Consider the following 19,642-nt stretch of genomic DNA (forward strand, 5'->3'; position numbering starts at 1 on the left):
TAGTTTGAAGCAAAATTTGGCTTTGTTGGGGGTTTTTAAGAGTCTCTTGAATTCGGTCTTGCTTTCAACCTCGGGCTCGGCTGTTTTCTGTGAACGTAGATTCCTGTTCTGCCTGGGCACCGTTTCCCGCACCGTTGACTGCAATGGGCACTGTCCTTGTGGCAGGTTCCGATGCTGGTGCTTCAATGCGCAGCTGTCCCTCACTGGAGATGAAGCAGCTCAGACGCTCACGGTCGACACTCTCTGGCACATCCCACTCCCTCCGGAAGAGCTCGTAACGGAAGGGGCCATCGGGGGTCTGTGTGGCCTTCTTGCCTGTCAGTACCACTTTCTCCCCGATCAGCTTCACCACCAGTTCCCGGGGGTCAAACCCAGCCATATCTTGAGTCACCGCAAACGTGGCCCCAGAGTTCGCCGTCTCGGAGCTGCGGACGGTCTCACGGCTGCTTGTACCACTGCTGGCCACGGGCCGCCAGTTGCCGCCCAGGAGGTCCCACAAAGAATCCATCTCTCGTTCTAGTTCATCAAAAAATGAACCGGCTCTTGGCCACAAAGCCCGGGTGTTTCGCAGGGGAGTCCGGGGTGCGGCGAGATGCAGTCGGCACAACATCTCCGTCTCGGGTCAGGAAAGCCTAGTGGTTCTCTTCTTGACAGCCAAGACTGGTGCGTCCTGTCTCTGTATGCTGAGACTGGCTGTGTTCTGCGCCTCTGGAAATTGTCTGCCTTTTATTCATGTCCCTGCCTTCTTGGAATATTTTCGCCTTGATGCTCCCCCGTCGAAAGATGTGTTTAGCTCAGAGCAAAGACACCTCGTTACGGTTACTCAGTCACCCAAATGGGCCCAATGAGACAACAGTCCCACAACATCCACCTCTGCTCTAAGTGCTTTGGCCCGTGGCTGGTTTATAATTAGGATGGCCTTTGGCCCTCATTCAAACCAAAATAGAATACGGGGCCATGCAACCCCTAGACGGGGACAGCTGCTGCTGGTAAACAACCAGGTCACGTCACTCAAGCTGAGACTTGAATGCACTCCAAGGAAGATCATTCCAACAGGAGATTCTCCTCCCTGTGTCATAATACTAAAATGCAGTGGGGTCATACATAAAGCTGATTGGTGCAAGAGGAAGGACTTTTTCACACAGTGCATTTTTAAATTATGTACGTATGTATGTATGTATTTAAAACATTTATATCCCACCCTATATCATTAAGATCTCAGGGCAGCGTACAAATTATAGAATTCACTTCTAGCTTAAGGACTAGAAACATGCTTTTTTTTTTTAAACAACTCTGGCAGGAACCAGCTGATGCAGAGAGAGAAAAGGAGAGCGAGGGCAGACATGAGAGAGCTGTACAAAACTATGCATGGTGTGGAGAAAGTGGAGAGGGAGGCATTTTTCTCATTCTCTCATAATACTAGAACTGGGGTCATCCCATGAAGCTGAATGGTGTGAGATTCAGGACAAGAGGAAGGACTTCTTTTCACAGCGCATATTAAGCTATGGTATTCGCTAAAACAAGATGTGGTGATGGCCACCAACTTGGATGGCTTTAAAAGGGGGTTAGACAAATTCCTGGAGGAGAAGGCGATCAGTGGCTACTAGTCCTGATGGCTCTGGGCTATCTCCAGTATCAGACGCAGTGTGCCTATGTATACCAGTTGCTGGGGAACATGGGCAAGAGGGTGCTGTCACACTCATGTCCTGCTTCTGGGTTTAATGTAAACAGCTGGTTAGCCACTGTGCAAACAGAATGCTGGACTAGATGAACCTTGGGTCTGATCCAGCAGGGCTCTCACCAGCTTAGATTTCAGAAACAATTGGGCGTTTCCAAAACTTTAAGTGGTTCTCCCCGCCCCTTGAGTTAAGTTGGAGGGAGGTTTAATTCTCACAACCTATACACCAAAGAAAGAAAAGAAACTTGTGGTCGACCAAGTGCTGTTGGACTCTAACTCCTATCAGCCCCAGCCAGCTTGGACAATGGTCAGGGATTATGGGAGCTGTAGTCCAACAGCATGTGGAGGGTCACAGGTCCCCCACCCCTGTTTTAAAGTGTGAAAAGCAAGGATTAACGGTGCCTGCTCACTCCCCTGTGGTTTGGCATGAATCAGTGATCTCAATGCACTTCCCCACTGGCAGGGGACAAGGCTGGAGCTAACTCATGCAGGGGTAAATGAGCACCTTCCTCCGAGGGCAGGTGGTAATGCTGCATCGCTGCATCAAGAGTCATCAAATGATACAATCACACCTAATGCAGATGTGCACTAGAATTACCAGCCTGCAGAGGAAGGGTCGTTAGAAGGAGGCAAAGCCAGACCAGAGACTGGGACAGAGTGGGGAGCCCCCTCTGACAGTTGGTAATCTGCCTGTACCTCTGCTTTGGAAGTGTTTTGATAATCTAGTCACAGCTAGAGAGTGAGACAGCATAATTGCTCATCCCCAGAGAAGGTGGAGTTGAAGGAGGTAAAACCAGACCAGTGTCTCACACAGAGACGCAACAGGCAGCTTCAGTGTGGCTGGTTAACCATCAACAAACCATCGGTTCTCAAGGTGGCTTGTTTGAGAAAAATAAGTCACACTGCATGATTAACAAGCCACCCTGCAGAAAATGTCCTGGGTTCAGACAACATGCTAATCCATGGTTCAACAAATAACCCACACTCAACCACTGAGTGGTTGAATCACTGTTTTATACAGGTACCCAAATAAATGGGTGCAATACCTTTCAGCTTTCTGAAAAGAAAACCTTCCAGTTGTGCCAATTTTCTTTCCTTGATGTTTTATTTGTTAACTTAACCAGGGTGTGGATAATGGGAACTGTAGTCCAACACATCTGGAGGGCACCAGACTGGGGAAAGCTGACTTAGATACTGTTATTCCAAACTGCATCCCAGAGAACAAGGACTTTGTTATTTAGTTAAAACAGTAATGAAACACTTTTAAAGTATTTTATAAACTTCTGTGACTTTTGTATACTGTTTTAAGCAGTGTTGTTTTAAGCTGTGTTTTATAGTTGGATTTTTTTTAATTGTTTTTAGTTCAAAGTTGTTTTATGTTGTTGTATATATTGTCCATATGTTTTTATATAAATGGTTTTTTAACTTTGTATATTGTATTTTAATGTTTTAATTTTTGTAAATCGCTCAGAGAGCTTCGGCTATGGGGCGGTATAGAAATATAATAAATAAATAATAAAAGAATTGCCTTGAGGTACCAGGTGAAGTCATAGCAAAGATGGGATGTCAAGCGTAACTGTAGTTCATAGCTCAGTGAATATATATATTCACTTGCGTAGGTGATGGGTTACGGAGCATTTGTAGCATGCGTGTAGGATGCAGGGTGAGTTACGCCAAGCATCCAGCATTCTTCAAATAGATGTTGACACAGCCGGCCATGAATCACCTAGATCCCTCTCCCTCTCAAAAGCATGAATTCCTCTAAGGAGTTTCCGCAACACCTGTCAAGTTCATTCCTTCCAAGTCACGGAGAAGTGCTGCGCAGGAGATCGCAAGAGCCGGTCCAGCTCCTCCAAAACAGCCCCTGGTGCTTCCAGAAGTTTTGGGATTACAACTCCCAACTGCACTATAAACCCAAACAATAAAATACACACACGCTTTCAAACTCTTCTGAGTTCTCCAGCAACTGGTTAAAAACTAACCAGAAAAAAAAAGCCCTCAGGCACAGTGGTGCCTCACAAACAAAAGGGTCTCCAGCACAGATCCTACCTCACTTTGTGGCCCACACCATATATTGTGCTAACAACAAATAATTGTTTTAACTGTGCTAGAGTGTTAGATGTAGACCAGGGGTGGGCGATACGTGGCCCTTTTTGCAGCCGCTGAAATTCAGCAGTGCAGCAGCAGCAAAAAAAAAGCAGCAGCTTGCTTTAAAGGAAAAGCGCACATCTTTCGCCACCATGGTGCAGCAAAATTGACAGCACAGCAGTGATTTCGGCAGTAGGGAGGGGTGCAGCCCTGGGAAATTGGTCTCTGGACACACCAAAGTTGCCCAGCCCTGATGCAGACCATGGAAACCCAGGCATGAATCCCCACACCAGCTCTGTAGCTGACTGGTGGGCTTTGGCTAGATCCCTTTGCATCTAGCCTACCTTGCAGGGCTACCCCTCGGAGGAAGAGCAGCACACCCAAGAGCCAAGCAGTCAGAGATGCATTGAACTGATTTTCTGGGCCACAGCACTGTAAAACAGGTTTGGGGAAAGACACAGGCAAGATACTGAATACCAGTATGAAAAAGAAGGGTTTATTGCAAATTTCAAAATGACAGACATTTTTTTATGACACAGTATTCAAAGGGCAAAACAGGGGTGGGGGGAGGGGGGGAAGAGAAGAGAACTGCCCCAGTACAAAGCAGCGTTCCTCTTTCGTCACATCTCAGCCTGGAAAGTCATCGTCAAGTATCCTAGTCATTCTAGAAAGGAGAGAAAATGACAGGTGGCTTCATTCGTTATGGTAAACCTCAGAGGTTTAAAAGCAGCGGCGGGGCAGGGAGGCGGGGAGAAAGGAGCCTGAAGTATTCCGAGTGTGCAGCTGTGACTCAGTGGCACATGATTTGTGTGCAGAATGTCCCAGATTCCCTTCCGTCTCCAGTTAAGGGCCTTCACCAGCAGAGAACGGGAAAGACCATCCTCTCTGCCAGAGAATGTGGTGAATCGCTACTGTGGCTCGTTGGCCTGTAACAGGGAGGTTGTGATGCCCAGAATGGAACATGGGCCATAGAAAGGCCTCACCATTTCTGGGAGTGGGGGCTCTCCTCTTAAAACGGAAATGTGGGATGGAATGCACAAGACAGTGGAGGCTGGTGGCTCCAATTTCGGTGAGGCTGTAAATCCTTGGTCCAGCACCTTGGATAGCTCCTGTAGAGTTATGGCAGGTTCTGACTGAAACCCAGAATGGATTTACAGCCCCACTGAAATTGGAGCCACCAGCCTCCACTGGCATAAGAAAAAACAGTGCACTGTGTGTTTCCTGTTAGTTAGGAGATGAGACCTGGATTCTGATTTGTCTAGAGCAGGGGTGCAAGAATTCAGTCTTGGGGGCCAAATATGGACCACCTGGAGGTCCAACCCTATGGGATTCCCTAAATAGCTAAACCTCTTTTCTTGTCCCCCCTTTCTCCCAACCGGCCATCTTTGGGTGGTCTTCCAGCATTGGTACAGTTTCTTCCCCATTCTAAAAGGCCAAACTGTCTCTCCAAAGGCTCACATACTAGTAGTAAGAGACCTAAGTTAAAGAGTTGGTGGTACTTTTGGGTTTCCCCCCATGCATTAGAAGAGCTCCCTGCATTTAATAAGCTAGCACCTCAGGGACAGTGCTATATTAAAAGCAGCTGTGCTGGATCAGACCAATGGTCCTTCCAGTTCAGCATCTCACAGGGTTTGAAGATGACCCCCAAATTCTAGTACCTGGAGTGCAAGAGAGAGAAGATGCTACATTATGCACAAGCAATGACGGCATGAAGCATTCCAAAAGCATGATTCCTTCCACTCCACACACACATCCTAAAATAGTGCAGTCCAGAATACTACCGCCTGGCTCTGAGTAATGCATGCATCACCTCCATGGCCACCTGGCTAGCAAAGGTTATATGGCTAGCCCAGCACTAGAAGGGGGACCTGACCACCATATCAAGCCTTTGTGCACTTTTTTGGTGACAACACATGGCATTGCTATTCCACCTCCCAATAGGGCAGCCTTAGAGAGAGAAAGAGAGAGAGAGAGAGAGATTAGACCATATTGGTCCCGTATGGTCTGCTCTCAGTGGCCATGGCCTTCCAGCTTTGCTACCAGAGACCCTGTTGAACTGGAGAAGTCAGGAACTGAACCTGGGAGACTTTGCGTTTGAAGTGGGTTCTCCCCCACCGAGCTGCGGTCCTGTTCTTCTGCTGGAGAATAGTCCCATTGCTGTCTCCTTGCCCCATGAGCCCTGTGGATACTGGGTTAGGCTCTTTTGCTACAGCCCTGTCCCTGCACAGTGTGAAACCACCCTCTCTCTTGTGTCCATCCGCTCCACTTCAACCTCAGACCTTCCTCCTTTTAAAGCAGGGTTGCTGAACCTCGGGCCAATTCTGGCCCTCCAGGTTCCCCCAAATGGCGACACCCCCCATCTCCTGGCCTCACCCTCGGCATTTGGTGGTCTCCCAGCTTCTGCACAGTTTCCCCTCCCTAATTCTAAAAGCTTGAAATGCCTCTCTCAGTAACTAAGGCTTAGTTACCAGCAGTGAGAGCTTGAAGCTAAAATATGCTGGCCATTTTGGCCCTGCCCTGCCACTTTTGCCTTCAGCTTCTCTCACCCACCAGCCCCCCACCTCCAACCGAGAGCATCACCAAAACTGAATTCCGCTTTCAGGTTGAAAGGCTGCCTGCCCATTTGAAAGCCCTGCGTGTTTAGCCATACTGCCTCCCATCTTTGGCTATGCTGAAAGCAGAGTGAAATGCTTCGGGCAGCATTGCAGAGCATGTGCGGAGCACCAATCTCTCTCACCAGAGCTGCTGCAGCTTCCCTCGCCCCCACACTTTTGGACTGAGGAGCAGGCAGCCCAAGAGGGTCAGCTTGAGTAAAAGCCCCCCATTTTATTGGCAGTATCTCCCCCTACTCCCATAACCTCCAACAGTATTCCAAAAATGTACCGCCTGCTTGTACAGACTCCTTACCATTGCTCACGTTCACCAAGTGGAAGGGCTGCTAGAAGAGCTGTTAGTGCCCCGGATGCGCCTGGCCAAAGGTTTATAACTTCTCAGGGTACTCTTGGTAAAGCTATCTGAGAACGAGCTCTCGCTGCTGGAGTCCTTCAGAAACCACCACCCGGAGTCCTCAGTGTCATCCTCGGAGCTACACAACCACAGGAGGCTCCCTTCGTGGGGCACACTTCTGGAGGGCCCCGATGCATGCACATATTCTCCATTCAGACCCTCCTGCAAAAAGAAGCTGCATGTACTACAGCAGATGTTACAAGTCCCTCTGCGCATGTATTCAACATTTCCAAAGCAAGTCAACTCCTGCACGTTGTAGTTGGATCATTTTAGACCCTGGACTTAATTTGCTCACGTCCCGCCACACTTTAGATGGTCATGTGTATTACTACATTTTGAAGTAAGCCAGTCCTGCTGTGCTGAAGGGGGCCCTCCTGTTGGGTAGGGCCCCTGGACGTGGATTCAAAAGTCCAGCCATTACAGTAGGGCCCCTGGACGTGGATTCAAAAGTCCAGCCATTACAGTACCACCTCCTTGCCCCACTGCTCAGGTCTAGCGTACCTTTCGATGTCACGCTGTCCCAGTTGCTTAAAGCAACCTTGCCCAACCTCCTGTCCTCCAGATGTATTGGACTACAGCTCCCAGCATCCCCAGCCTGCCATCGCTGGCTGGGGGATGCTAGGAGTTGTAGTCCAGCACAGCTAGAGGACACCAGGTTGGCAAGGCTAGGCTAGAGAGCTTGCTTACATTGGATACATCTGAACATTTTTTTTTGTGGTGGGTATTGTGGCACCATAAATACCAACGAATTTATTGTGGCAGAACCTTTCCTGGACAAGAGTTCACTGTAGGTGCAAGAAGAGTTATCCTGAGTCATAGACAGGGATGGGTGAACAAGCAATGTCCACACTGGCCCAGATTCTCCAAACATCCATTTGATGTGTTTACTGTATTCATTTGCGATCTTCATTCATTTTGTACCAACAGGGAAAGTGCGCATTTCGAACGGGGAAATGCATATTTCTGCGCATATTTTCCAGAAGTGCATACTTCCCCCACCTCATAGATAAAAGCGTGAAAACGTGAACTTTAAAGAAATGTGTATTTTTTTTAAATGCACAATGTTTGAGCATGAACACATGTTCAGGAACTTGCAAACATTTTTGGAAAACCCATTCTCCTGCTCACGTTTAGGGTTGCAAACTGGGCATGTTCTCGTGATTTGTGAACATAAAAAGTTTTCCTACATCCCTACTCATAGAGGTAATTTCACTGAGGAACAGGGATATTTTTGAGCAAATAGGAGGGTGAGAGTGGTCAGGAAAACAAGGGGGCTGGAAACCAAGTGCCGTCTGTTTGTAAATAAATGATTTTACCCTTTATATAATGTATTTTAATGGTTTTTAATCTTTGTGAACTGCCCAGAGAGCTTTGGTTATGGGGAGGGTATAGAAATGTAAACAAACAAACACAGCAAGAACACACAGGGATGAGGAGACATGGAGAGTATGTGATACTCTGTTTCGGCAAACCTTTCCCACAATTGTCTTTTGAAGGAAAAGGAGCTCTCCTAAATCCCTTCTCTCCCCACGCTGCAAGGTCTGTGGCCTCTACTCAGCCGGACACCCACAAATATGTACCCCCCCCAATAGTTACAATAAGCCTGTTGATTCCCTGACACCAACTTAAACTGGATATTGGCCCTGAAAACACAAGCCTAACCCATAAGGGGCTGTCTCTCTGACACTGGTTGAACCTGAAGAGAGCCTCTGGGGGTATGCAGAGTGCCCTTTGTTATCACCGAGGCAACCACTGTGTTTCTAAGGTAGGGACAGGGAACCTCTTTCAGCCTGAGGGCTAAATTTAATTTCGGAGAAGTTCCTAGGGGCAGGGCTGGCCCAAGACATTTTGCTGCCTGAGGCGAATAACAAAATGGAGGTCCCGTCACAGTACATGGACAGGAACTGCCTGGCCTAGCCGCTGAAGCCGATTTGGCGATGGGATAAAGCACTCTGCCACAGCGGAGGCAGCAGGGCTAGTTTAAGGGGCCCAGAACAGGTCGTGTTGCATATGCAGCTCTATTCTCCAACATGGGAACAGCTGGAGAGGTCACGAGGAACAGCTGAGAGGCTGCCCCTGCGGCCCCCAAGCTCTGCTGCCTGAGGCAGTTGCCACACTTTGCCCAACAGTAGGGCTGGCCCTGCTCAGGGGCCATATTCCCATGGTGGGTGAGGCTGACAGCAAAAGCAGTGAGGATTTGGCCCACAGACTTGATCTGAGGTTTAAAGGGGGGTGGGGTGTTTCTCCACCCGCGCTGCCTTGGCAAATGGAGACAAATAGCCCCCTGCTCCTTTCTAACCTGCAGTGGGAGTTCCTTCAAGATCACCACCTCGTCGTTCTCTTTATCCTCCAGAGCTAGAATATCCCAGCAGCATTTGATCCTAACCACACATCAATAATATTTAGATCGACCCCTCACCCAGGAGCTTAAGGCAGCATGCATGGCCGCTCCCACATTTTATCCTCAAAACAGCCCTTCAAGGCAGGCAAGGATGAGAGAGGGCAACAGGCCCAAGGTCACCCACTGAGCTTCATGGATGAGTAGGGATTTGAACACAGCTCTCACCAGGGTTGGTCACTGCTGCCAAGAAGAGGGGGTGGCCAGGACCTTTCAAAAGGGATGAGATAAATTCATGGAGGAGATATCGGGAGAAAGGATCGCTGTCTTTAGAGGGAGCAGCATTGTTCTCTGATGCTGATGAGGACAGAATTGGAACTGATGGATAGAAATGGCAGGGAAGTGGATTTCGGATAAACATTAGGAGAACCTTCCTCATGGCAAGAATTGTTCAGCAGTGGAACAGGATGCCTTGGGGGTGGGGCTCTTTTGCTGGAGGTATTTAAGCAGAGGCTGAGCAGCCTTTTGCCAAGGAAGCTGTAGCTGCACCCTGCACTGCAGGTCCTGCATTGAACAGGGGTTGGACTAGATGATCTCCAGGATACCTTCCAACTCTTACGACTTTTATTTCGTGGTTCCCTTTTTCTGTATTTTGTTGACTTGCCATACAGGGCTTTGAAGGGGGTGGTGGTGGAAAAGCACTTAAGTTTGTAGCTTATGTTTAAAAAAACATATTTTATCAATGGAGCTTCCGTGTTCAGAGAAAGCCTACCTTTATTTATTTACTTATTTATTGCATTTATACCCCGCCTTTTTTCCTCTTGCAAGGAACCCAACACGGCTGACATCATCCTCCTCCTCTCCATTTTATCCTCACAACAACAACCCTGTGAGGTGAGTTGGGCTGAGAGTGTGTGACTGGCCCAAAGTCACCCAGTGAGCTTCCATGGCCGAGTGGGGACTAGAACCTGGATCCCCCGGCTCCCAGTCCAACAGTACCTCATACAATGGGACCTCAGGATCGTTGTCATCAGAGAGCTCATTCTGGAGGGCTTCCACCCAGTCTTCATGCTCCTCCAAAGCAAGGTCATCCTGTTCCCTTGTCCTCACTTCGCCAGACTGGTGAACTGGTGTCCTTAGATTCTCTGCAGAAGGAGGAATAAAAAACTATCTGCTGAACATGGCGGCAGCTTGTGCACCTGTCAACAAGAGGAACAAAAGTTCATATCCAGCAGAAGTGAAGCTGGAGAGGTAAAGACTCAGCCAGCCAGCAGATAGCAGAAGCTGCTCTCCAGAGCAGGGCCAGCATGGTCGGGCCCCTGGTGAGGGCCCACACCTCAGCGGAAGCCCACTGATAAGAACTCGCTCCTCCTCTTTATCACGGCAACCTGCCTGTCACCTGCCTCTCTCTTGCTGGCCCAGACAATGGTGGTAGTGAGAAGGAGGAGCAGGAGATGCCACGGCCCCTTGCTCACTGGCTCTCTGCCTGCCAAGGAAGCAAGTGGGTGTCATGAGGAGAGAGGAGGTGCAAGAACAGCTGGTGGCCATGGCAGTGAGAAGGGAGGCTCACCCAAGAGGGTGTCTTGCCCAGAGCTCGAGCCAGCACTGCTCCAAAGAGGCAGATTTGCTTCTTTGCCACACCTTGAGGGGACTGGTGCAGTGCAGCCCACCAGCCATGGATTGGGGCCTGGAACCTTCCAACTTGTTTTTTTTTTACACCCCCAGAGACACAATCCACCCAAGAAAGAGGAAAGAGTTGCATAAAACGTCTGTGCTCATTCATAATATGCACAGATGCAAATTTAGAAATAAGGACTGTGACGCTTCTCCAAGAGGAGAGCCTGTAATGCAGGGGATATAATGGGGTAGCCCCAAAACTTTGTTTTGGGGCACGGGGGCATACAAACATCAGGTCTTTTATCCATGTTCTTTGCTCAGACATCTTGTGTCAAATAGCGTGGCCACTTATGCACCAGAAAAAAAAACACAGATGCAGATTGGCAGATATTAGTTTGTATAGATAGAAGCTATTTAATTAGAAATGCAACACCTCTCCTGGGATGTGTGTGTGTGTGTGGGGGGAGAGACTGTGACCAGGTGAGCTGTATACCTGCTCAGGCTACTGCAGTCCAGCTGCTGCTACTGGTGGGTCAGTACATTCAGGACCTATTCTTCGGGTTCTTGAGTTTTAAAGTCAGACTTGGGCCAGGCAGCCCTTCAAAGAGTAGGCTACATGGCCACCCAAAAAGAAATAGAATCACAGAATAGTAGGGTTGGAAGGGGCCTACAAGGCCATCGAGTCCAACCCCCTGCTCAATGCAGGAATCTAAGTCAGAGCATCCCTGACAAATGGCTGTCCAGCCTCATCTTGAAGACCTCCAGCATGGGAGAGCCCACTGCCTCCCTAGGGAATCAGTTCCATTGTTGTATTGCTCTAACAGTTGGGAAGTTTCTCCTGATGTTCAGCCGGAATCTGGCTTCCTGTCACTTGAGCCCAGTCTTCCGTGTCCTGCACTCTGGGATGATCAAGAAGAGATGCTGGCCTTCTTCTCTGTGACAACCTTTCAAGTCCTTGAAGAGCGCTATCCTGTCTCCCCTCAGTCTTCTCTGCTCAAGGCTAAACATGCCCAGTTCTTTCAGTCTCTCCTCATAGGGCCTTGTTTCCAGTCCCCTGATCATCCTTGTTGCCCTCTTCTGAACCCTCTCCAGTTTGTCTGCATCCTTCTTAAAGTGCGGTGCCCAGAACTGGACACAGTACTCCAGATGAGGCCTAACCAGTGCTGAGTAGAGGGGAACTAGAACTTCCCGGGATTTGGAAGCGATGCTTCTATGAATGCAGCCCAAAATGGCATTTGACTTTTTTGCAGCCACATCACATTGTTGGCTCATATTCAGCTTGTGATCTACAACAATTCCAAGATCCTTCTCGCTTGTAGTGTTGTTGAGCCACGCATCCCCCATCTTGTAACTGTGCATTTGGTTTCTTTTTCCTAGGTGCAGAACAACTGGGCAGTTGTTTTCTGCCCAGCGCTCCAGTCTATCAAGATCACTCTGAATTTTGTTTCTGTCTTCCCAGATATTAGCTATCCCGCCCAATTTTGTGTCATCTGCAAATCTGATCAGCATTCTCTGTATCTCCTTCTTCAAGTCATTAATAAAAATGTTGAGGACCACTGGGCCCAGGACTGAGCCCTGCGGTACCCAGCTCGTTACCTCTCCCCAATTTGAGAGATCCCCAAGACCTCTCTTGAAGCCATGGTGCACTGCCTTGCATGGTCTGGCACACTGCCCCAAACTTGACAGCTGCTAGTTCTGCAATGGTTCTACAGGACCACCAGGTGGGTTTGCTAGGGACTTCAGGTTCAGGACATGAGCGAGACACACATGCAGCCCCTGCCCGGCTGGGCTGTTTTCAGTCCATGCTCCAACAGCCCCCCAGTTACTGGAAAGGGGATTTTTTTCTGGCACCTGCCTTTGAGGGTGTGGGACACCCACTACTGTTCCCATCTTTACAATTTTGAGAAAACCTTTGAGAAATCTCATCAGCATGGGTTTTCCGGAATTGTTGCCCTTCTGGGTTGGGCTCCTGCTCAGAGCCGCTTGAGTAGCTTTTTCCCCAAACTGGTGCTCTTCAGATGTGTTGCACTGGAACTTCCATCTTCCCCAGCTAGCATGGCCCATGAAGATCTCTGGGGAAGGGAGTGGAGAGTACAGGCAATGGGGAATTCGGTGAGTGCGCCCTTGGGGGATCACAGTCAATTCCTGAGGGGGGGTACATGTGGCCTCCAGACCCCAAGTTGTGAACCCTGGATCTAGTCCAATATTCCTTCCTTTGATTAGCAGAGCCAGATATGTTTTTATCCGGAGATGTTCAAAACTGAACATGGTAGCGTCTACATCAGGCGTGGGCAACATTATATTTAAGGTGCTTCCCAAGATTTCCAAGTGGTTGACATGAAAACACATACGATACAATATAATATAATATAATATAATATAATATAAAAACAGTATCAAAGCAGTATAAAATAAACACCTTTAAAACATCACAACAAAAACAACTGCCCCAGTGCCCCAACACCTGAATAAAATTTAGGGGAAAAAAACCCACTTTTAAAAAAAACAAAAAAAGGTGTGCAGAGCACTATGGAGCACCAAAGAGGCTGTATCTAGCTTGTTTCCAAGCTAGATTTACCCTTTTAGGGTTCAATGTATGTATTTTATTTTAATTTGTGCCCTGCCTTCGTACCAAAAAAAAAAAAAATGGACTCCAGGCATCTTACAGAACCAATGAAAATGGATTAAAACAGTACATTGGAATGCAATAAAAGCATAAAAATTACAGGAAAATATTATTAAAACCAGCACCCAACCCACCAGACCCAGCTACAGGTTAAAGGCCTCCTTAAATAATGCAATCTTTGCCTGCCGGTGTGACATCAAAGAGGGAGCAAACATAGCCTCCTTCAGGAGGGAGCTCCAGATGGGTTTTGTTGTTGTTAAACTCTTTTAAATAATTTTTCTTCCTGGGAGATTGGGGCCAACAGGAGACGGGGAGTATGAATGGGTCTACATAAAAGCAGAAGTCTTGCCACCAAGCGATGGCCCCGTCTCAGTTCGGCCACCTCCCTGTTAGCGTGAACAAGGCATATACAAGTCTCCCATGGAAAGTGACCTAGTTTAGGCCCACTGCAGTTTTGCGGCCACCTCCTTTGCCACACCGACCGCAGCTCCGTCCCTTGCTTACCTTCTGGGACAGAATTCTGCCAGATGGTGCCAAAATACCCCAGCACTCGCTGGAACCGAGAGGGGATGAAGGCAAAGAGGATGCAGGCCAGCACTCCCAGCTGCTTCTTGGAGTGGCACATTACTCTCTCTGCAGACTGGGCCAGGCGTGCTTTCGAGGCCCTGGCCCCCATGGGAAGGACAAAGTGAACCCAGGAGAACAGCTTGTGAAGGGCCTGGATCTGAGCAGGGCAGGAGAAGAGATTTGAAAGTCAGACCCTTGGTCCTTCTAGCCCAGTGCTGACACTGCGGCTTCCCCGGGTTTCAAGCAGGATTCTTCCCTATCCCTACTTGGAAAGGGCAAGGATTGAACCTGAGACTTTCTGCCTGTTGAGAATATTACAGCCTTGTTTGCAAGTTAGCAGAAGGGGGCAGAGCTGCATTTAGTTCGTTCATGGGAATTTTGACCACAGCTAGCCTTAGGATGGCTATCACCTACAATGTGGCTTCCTGAGATTTCTTCCTTTTGCTCCTCTCCTTCCTCCCCCCTCCTCCAACTTCCACCATTGCTGAGAGCATATGTGCTCTCCCTCTCCCCCCCCCGCCCCCCCCCGGTGTAATGGAACACAAAATGGGCTGTACAAACTCTTTTGAAACCCTATACTGCACCTGCATTGTATATGCAAGAAGATTTGGGAGTAAAACTTTTTCTTTCCTTCTCTGAAGAAAGGTGTAATCTCCTTTATTGTTCTAAGATAGCCTTGTGAGCACGTGGGACCGTTAAATGCTCATTCTGTTTTGCCTTTTGTTTTTTTGCTGCTGATTGCCTTTCTAACAGGAGGCACCGTTACTATATAATCCCATCACTGCATGCAAAGCAGGGACTCATCCTTGAACTACAGCCCTTTCAGCTCCCCAAGCCGACGTTCAAACATAGGGCAGGAAGCTGAAAATCCTAATCTCATCTCTCCAAGACACAGGACCACTGGTGTACCAGAGCAGGAATGAATTTAGCTGCAATCCTCACAATAACTGGGAGGAAATCAATTTTCCCAGCGATAATATATTGTTCCCTGTTGTAATGCCAGGTATCTTGGGGTGGCTGGGTCTTGAAGGGGCAGCGAAGACCCATTAGCTTGACAAAAGATCTGTTCCCAGTGGGGATGAAAATTCCTAGAACTGGTTTGTTGATATGGATCAATATGGCTGCCTGCAATTCTGGACTCTCCTTGGGGGTGTGGCTATGGGCAACGTCAGGATGTGTGCCTACACTCCAAAATATGCCAGTACACAGGATCCTGCTGGATTAGGCCAGGCAGGGAGGTCCCCTCTAGGCATACTTCCCATAGGGACCATCTTGATACTTCTGGGGGAAGCCTACAAGCAGGGAACAAAGTCCTTTCCAAGTATGACCCTAGAATCTTGGTATGCAAAGGCAAACTGCCCCTGAACACAGACTCCATCCTCAGAGCAAACTACACTTCACGCCAATTGCACCGTGTGTAGCCGGGAGTTAGCTTTTTATTTACTCTAGTGTAAGTGGACACAGCCCCAATTCAGATTGGGGCAACTATGAACCAGGAAGGTAGGATAAAATGTCCCCACTCCCCTGCTGGGGGGAGGTTAAAAAAGCAAAAATAAGCCTATATTGACACCAATGAGACATTTTTCCTTTTGGAACTTCCCATGAGGGTGGGATTTCAGGAAAAAATGGCAGTGTGGGGAAGGTTTAATCCTCCCCTTCTGGTGTGCAGTGGTCCTGATTCAAATTGGGGCCATGCATGCTTACACTAGAGTAAATAAAAAGCAAACCCTCGCATAGGGAGGTATGGATTTTTGTTAAAACTATTCTGTCTGTGTTTTGCAGACCCTCAGGTGTCTTTAGTACTGTTGTCCGCTCTGATTGACAGAATTGGATCTTTTGAGGGACGTACGAGTGTTTCATTAATGCACACTTCCATATATGCTCACTTGCACAAAACCCTCCAAAAGTTTTTTTTTGTTTTAAAGGTCTACAACTCCGCACAACTTGGAAAAAGCCACTCCAGCACAGAAATGCCAGGTTTCATTCCTAGAAGCTGGAACTCATTTGAATATGTTACTGATTTCTCCGACATCCCTGCCCTTATGAACACACTGTGGTTAGCATAACATGTAGCTTGGCTCTCAGTCCATCAGCAGAGAAGATAACTAGCAGTACTTTTATCCAGCTGTGTTTGTTTAACAACCCATTTATATCAGTGGCTTTCAGATCTTGTGGTACTGAGTTTCACCCTAAGGCAGTCTTTCCAACTTGGTGCCCTCCAGATGTTTTGGATTATAACTGCCATGATTCTTGACCACTGGCCATGCTGACTGGGGCAAATGGGATTTGTAGTCCAACACATCTGGCGGCCACCATGTTGGGAAAGGCTAAAGGATCTAGAGTCCACCCACCCATGAATCTAGGTGGGAAGAACCACTATGCCCCAACACAGGAATTGGTACAGGTTTTTCACTTCAACTGGGAGACAGTTACCAAAGCCCTGGTAAATTATCAGAACAAATTGGGCAATACATTATTTCATTAATCTCCAGTTCTTTTCCACCCTCACTAGGTAATTCTTCACTCAGATTTCTAACTAAGCATGGGAAAGAAATTCATTCAGTTGGCATTTTAAGGCTAATTTAAGTAATCCTGCACTTTCGAACCAACATGCAAACCAAAACTCAGCTATCTTTCAGAATTTGCACTTCTCTGAATTTTGCAGTGGAGTCTTCCAATTTAAAATGCATATAAAATGTAGTTTTATTACTAATTACTTGCAATACTAAAAAAATGATTAGTGCAAGTAACATTCAAAAACATTATATTAGGAAAATGTGCTTACAAAAATGTGTTTTTTTTAACTAAAATTGTGTACAAAAATGCATGTATTTGGAAAAACCCACACAAAAATGCATATGAATTTTTATGAGAACTTTTAAAAAAACAATTCGCAAAGTTTGGGATAAAGCGAAACCGAGATCAGAAAAATGAGAAACTGGAATAGACAGATCTGTCTGTCTCTAACCAGTAACCAACTAGAACAGAGATTGGGAAATTTGGGCCACAAGCCAAATATACCCTGCAAATTTCCCCTCTCTAGCCTATGGCACTTTGACAGGCAACACCCCTGGCCACATCTCCTCCTCCCTTTGCACTGCCATGGTGTGCTGGATAGGGATTTTTAAGCCTCCCTGCTCAGCGTGCCATGATTCGGATGAAAATCAGTAAAAAAAAGGTAAAGGTGTCCCCAACCAGTCGTGTCCGACTCTAGGGTGTGGTGCTTATCTCCATTTCTAAGCCGAAGAGCCAGTGCTGTCCGAAGACGCTTCCGTGGTCATGTGGCTGGCATGACTGAACACCGAGGTGCACGGAACGCTGTTACCTTTCCCGCCGAGGCGGTACCTATTTATCTACTTGCAATTTCTTGCTAGGTTGGCAGGAGCTGGGACTGAAGACGGGAGCTCACTCCGTCACACGGCACTCGGGTCTCGAACTGCTGTCCTGCCGACCTTCCGGTCTGCAATCCAGCATCTTAACCACTAAGTTCTCATCTGAATGTTGCTTTCATTTTAAAGCAGTTCTGAGGGCTCTACATGACACAAGAGACCTGCTGCACCAAACGGTCAAGCCCAACGCCCTGTTTCTAATGGTGGACAGCCAGATAGATACACTGAGGATGCCCTCAACCTGGGTTTGAAGGGAACACCACCTCCCAGGAGAGAAATTGGTATTCAGTAGATGCCAGCATGAACTGGAATTTGAGAGAGAGAGAAAGACTACACGTGAGGGGAGGGGGGTAGTTCCCCAGATCTGCAAGTGCCTTCAACGTTCGAGGAAAGTCACAGTTTTCACCTGAAACCCAAGGGGGAAACGAATTGCTTAGCAGATATCTCAGACCATTTTGAGCTATTTTTTCAGTCCATGACCTCAGAAAAACATCCAAGCTTCTGCAGAGCTAGAGGAAGAGTCCACAAAGAAAGAAATAAAAATTGGTACTGTATTAGGATGCCAGAGGACTACACCATCACCAGATGTGCTAGCTGTGAGTGAAGGGAGTTGTAGTCCAATACATGTGGAAGGCTCCAGGTTGGGGAAAGCATCCAAAGTTATCTCTCACTTTGTTAATACAAAGCACTCTACTTTCTCTCTCCTGTTTTCCACCTACCAAGGAGCCTGTGTGTTTCACCTAGGGGTGGAAACTGATCTGGATAAAGCCAGATTTCATATATTCAAAAATGGGGTGTTAACTGTTGCTTGCTTCTTCACCCCAACTGCCCAAAGGACAGAGAGAGAGAAACTCCTCTACAACTTTCGCTGAGGCTAAGCACAGTTAAATCTTCTAGGGTGCAAACCTCTGCATGTTTAGACAGAAAACATTCCTACAGCTCCCAACATTCCCCAGCCAGCCAGTTGTAGGACTTTCTGCTGTCTAAGCATGCATAGCATTAGCAACCTTAAGAGCATTATTTCCCCTTTACCAAAAGCAGCACCATTCCAAGCCCACACACACCAGGTCAGACTGGCTCATCACATTTTGAAACAGTACATCCCACCACCCCCAAGCCCATAGCCTAAAATTATCTGACCACACCACTATTGACTAGTAGAGCACCTTACTCTATCCCATCCCACCATTGTCATACCTGAAAAAGCCAATTCCCTTGAGGCTTCACCATTATAGCTGAGTCGAGTAGCATTTACAGGCCCTTAGCCTTAAATAGGGCTTGTCCCAGGTGTGTGTCTTCAACCCTAGTTAACCAGCTCCCAGCTTCACACCCAAAATTGAGCAACTGTGGTCATGATCCTCAAACCACTTAACTGCAGGTGGCTCTGACTCTGAGGCCTGTATATGTGTGAACCCACTGTCAGTTTCAGTAATGCTGGATTTGGATTAATGTGGCTGACCTCCCTGACTTTTTGTGTTGACCCCCAATTAGCTGCTGCTGTTTTTAGAAGGCTATGGGCAAAACTGGGCTAAAATTGGGGGGGGGGGGTCATGGATTTCATGAATCCCCCCTCCCCCAAATATCTTTTCTACCATAATTTGAGCACTCTCCAAAGTAGAAACGTTTTGGGATAACCGGAAGGACAAAATCCAACCCTCCATTAACTTACTGTACAATTTGGCCCATTGCCTTACTTACTTACTTATTTATCTATTTATTTGAAATATTTCTAGGCCGCCTTTTAAGGTCAATGCCTTCTTGAAGTCAAAAGGATTTACTTCTGAGGAAACATGCATAGAATTAGCCCATCAAGCCTGCATACAAAACAGGGGACATCACAGCTAAGAAACTCTTTTGAAAAACGGGGAAAGGGAGAGAGCCGTGCTGTAGTAATATGATCTATACCTACACACAAAGTCACACACACATACATAAAGGCATTCTTAAACAACCCCTTTTCTAAACATCCCCCTATTGACCCCAAAACTTTACTCCCCTCCAACCCAAAGACATTCTCTTTCCTTAAAAAAAAAAATAAATTGAAAGAATGTACTTTTCCCCATTGTTTTAATAAATATTGACTGTGCAATCCTATAATTTCTACTCAGAAGTAAGTCCTACTGACCTCAATGGATGTTACTCTAAAGTAAGTGTGTACAGGACTGCAGCCCTCATGTTATTTTTCTCCTGCCCTTCTTTCAGGGCGTACAGTAGCATAGCCAGTGGGAAGGCATAATGGGAGTTGGGGAAGGCATACAGGATTCTCTCCCACTTCCCAACGTAAACTCACAACAACCCTGTCAGGTAGGTTAGGCTGAGAAAGACAGTGAGTT

General features: G+C 47.4%; 2 protein-coding genes across 4 annotated transcripts; both read right to left on the bottom strand.

Moving 5' to 3' along the window:
• Positions 1–610, bottom strand: LOC146333699 (heat shock protein hsp-16.2-like). The gene has a single exon (XM_084825620.1). The coding sequence runs from the start codon at positions 608–610 to the stop codon at positions 65–67; it is 546 nt and encodes a 181-aa protein (XP_084681746.1). The 3' UTR covers positions 1–64.
• Positions 611–4,241: 3,631 nt separating this feature from the next.
• On the bottom strand, positions 4,242–18,685 carry LOC146333700 (uncharacterized). 3 transcript variants are annotated; one of them, XM_084826056.1, is made up of 5 exons: positions 18,507–18,685; positions 13,858–14,077; positions 10,110–10,255; positions 6,674–6,934; positions 4,242–4,430 (listed from the first exon to the last, which is right to left on the bottom strand). In XM_084826056.1, exons 1-4 carry the CDS (start codon positions 18,558–18,560, stop codon positions 6,686–6,688), a joined length of 669 nt encoding a protein of 222 aa, XP_084682182.1. In that variant the 5' UTR covers positions 18,561–18,685; the 3' UTR covers positions 4,242–4,430; positions 6,674–6,685. The 3 variants fall into 3 exon arrangements, with proteins under 3 accessions (XP_084682182.1, XP_084682184.1, XP_084682181.1); XM_084826058.1 differs by lacking the exon at positions 18,507–18,685 and adding an exon at positions 14,505–15,043; XM_084826055.1 differs by lacking the exon at positions 18,507–18,685 and adding an exon at positions 14,863–15,010.
• Between the last annotated feature and the right edge of the window lie 957 nt (positions 18,686–19,642).

This window comes from Heloderma suspectum, chromosome Z, assembly GCF_057233095.1.
Source record: "Heloderma suspectum isolate Gila_16-S chromosome Z, 16-S_ref, whole genome shotgun sequence".
NCBI classification, from domain to species: domain Eukaryota; kingdom Metazoa; phylum Chordata; class Lepidosauria; order Squamata; family Helodermatidae; genus Heloderma; species Heloderma suspectum.

Excerpts from the sequence above, each read along its gene's own strand:
- LOC146333699 (XM_084825620.1), bottom strand. The coding sequence starts at position 610 with ATGTTGTGCCGACTGCATCTCGCCGCACCCCGGACTCCCCTGCGAAAC.
- LOC146333700 (XM_084826055.1), bottom strand. The coding sequence starts at position 14,967 with ATGGGTCTTCGCTGCCCCTTCAAGACCCAGCCACCCCAAGATACCTGG. Across the intron at positions 14,078-14,862 it reads TTGATTTCCTCCCAGTTATT|ATCCAGGCCCTTCACAAGCT; the intron begins GTGAGGATTGCA and ends TGCCCTGCTCAG. Across the intron at positions 6,935-10,109 it reads CTGAGGTCCCATTGTATGAG|GAGGGTCTGAATGGAGAATA; the intron begins GTACTGTTGGAC and ends TTCTTTTTGCAG.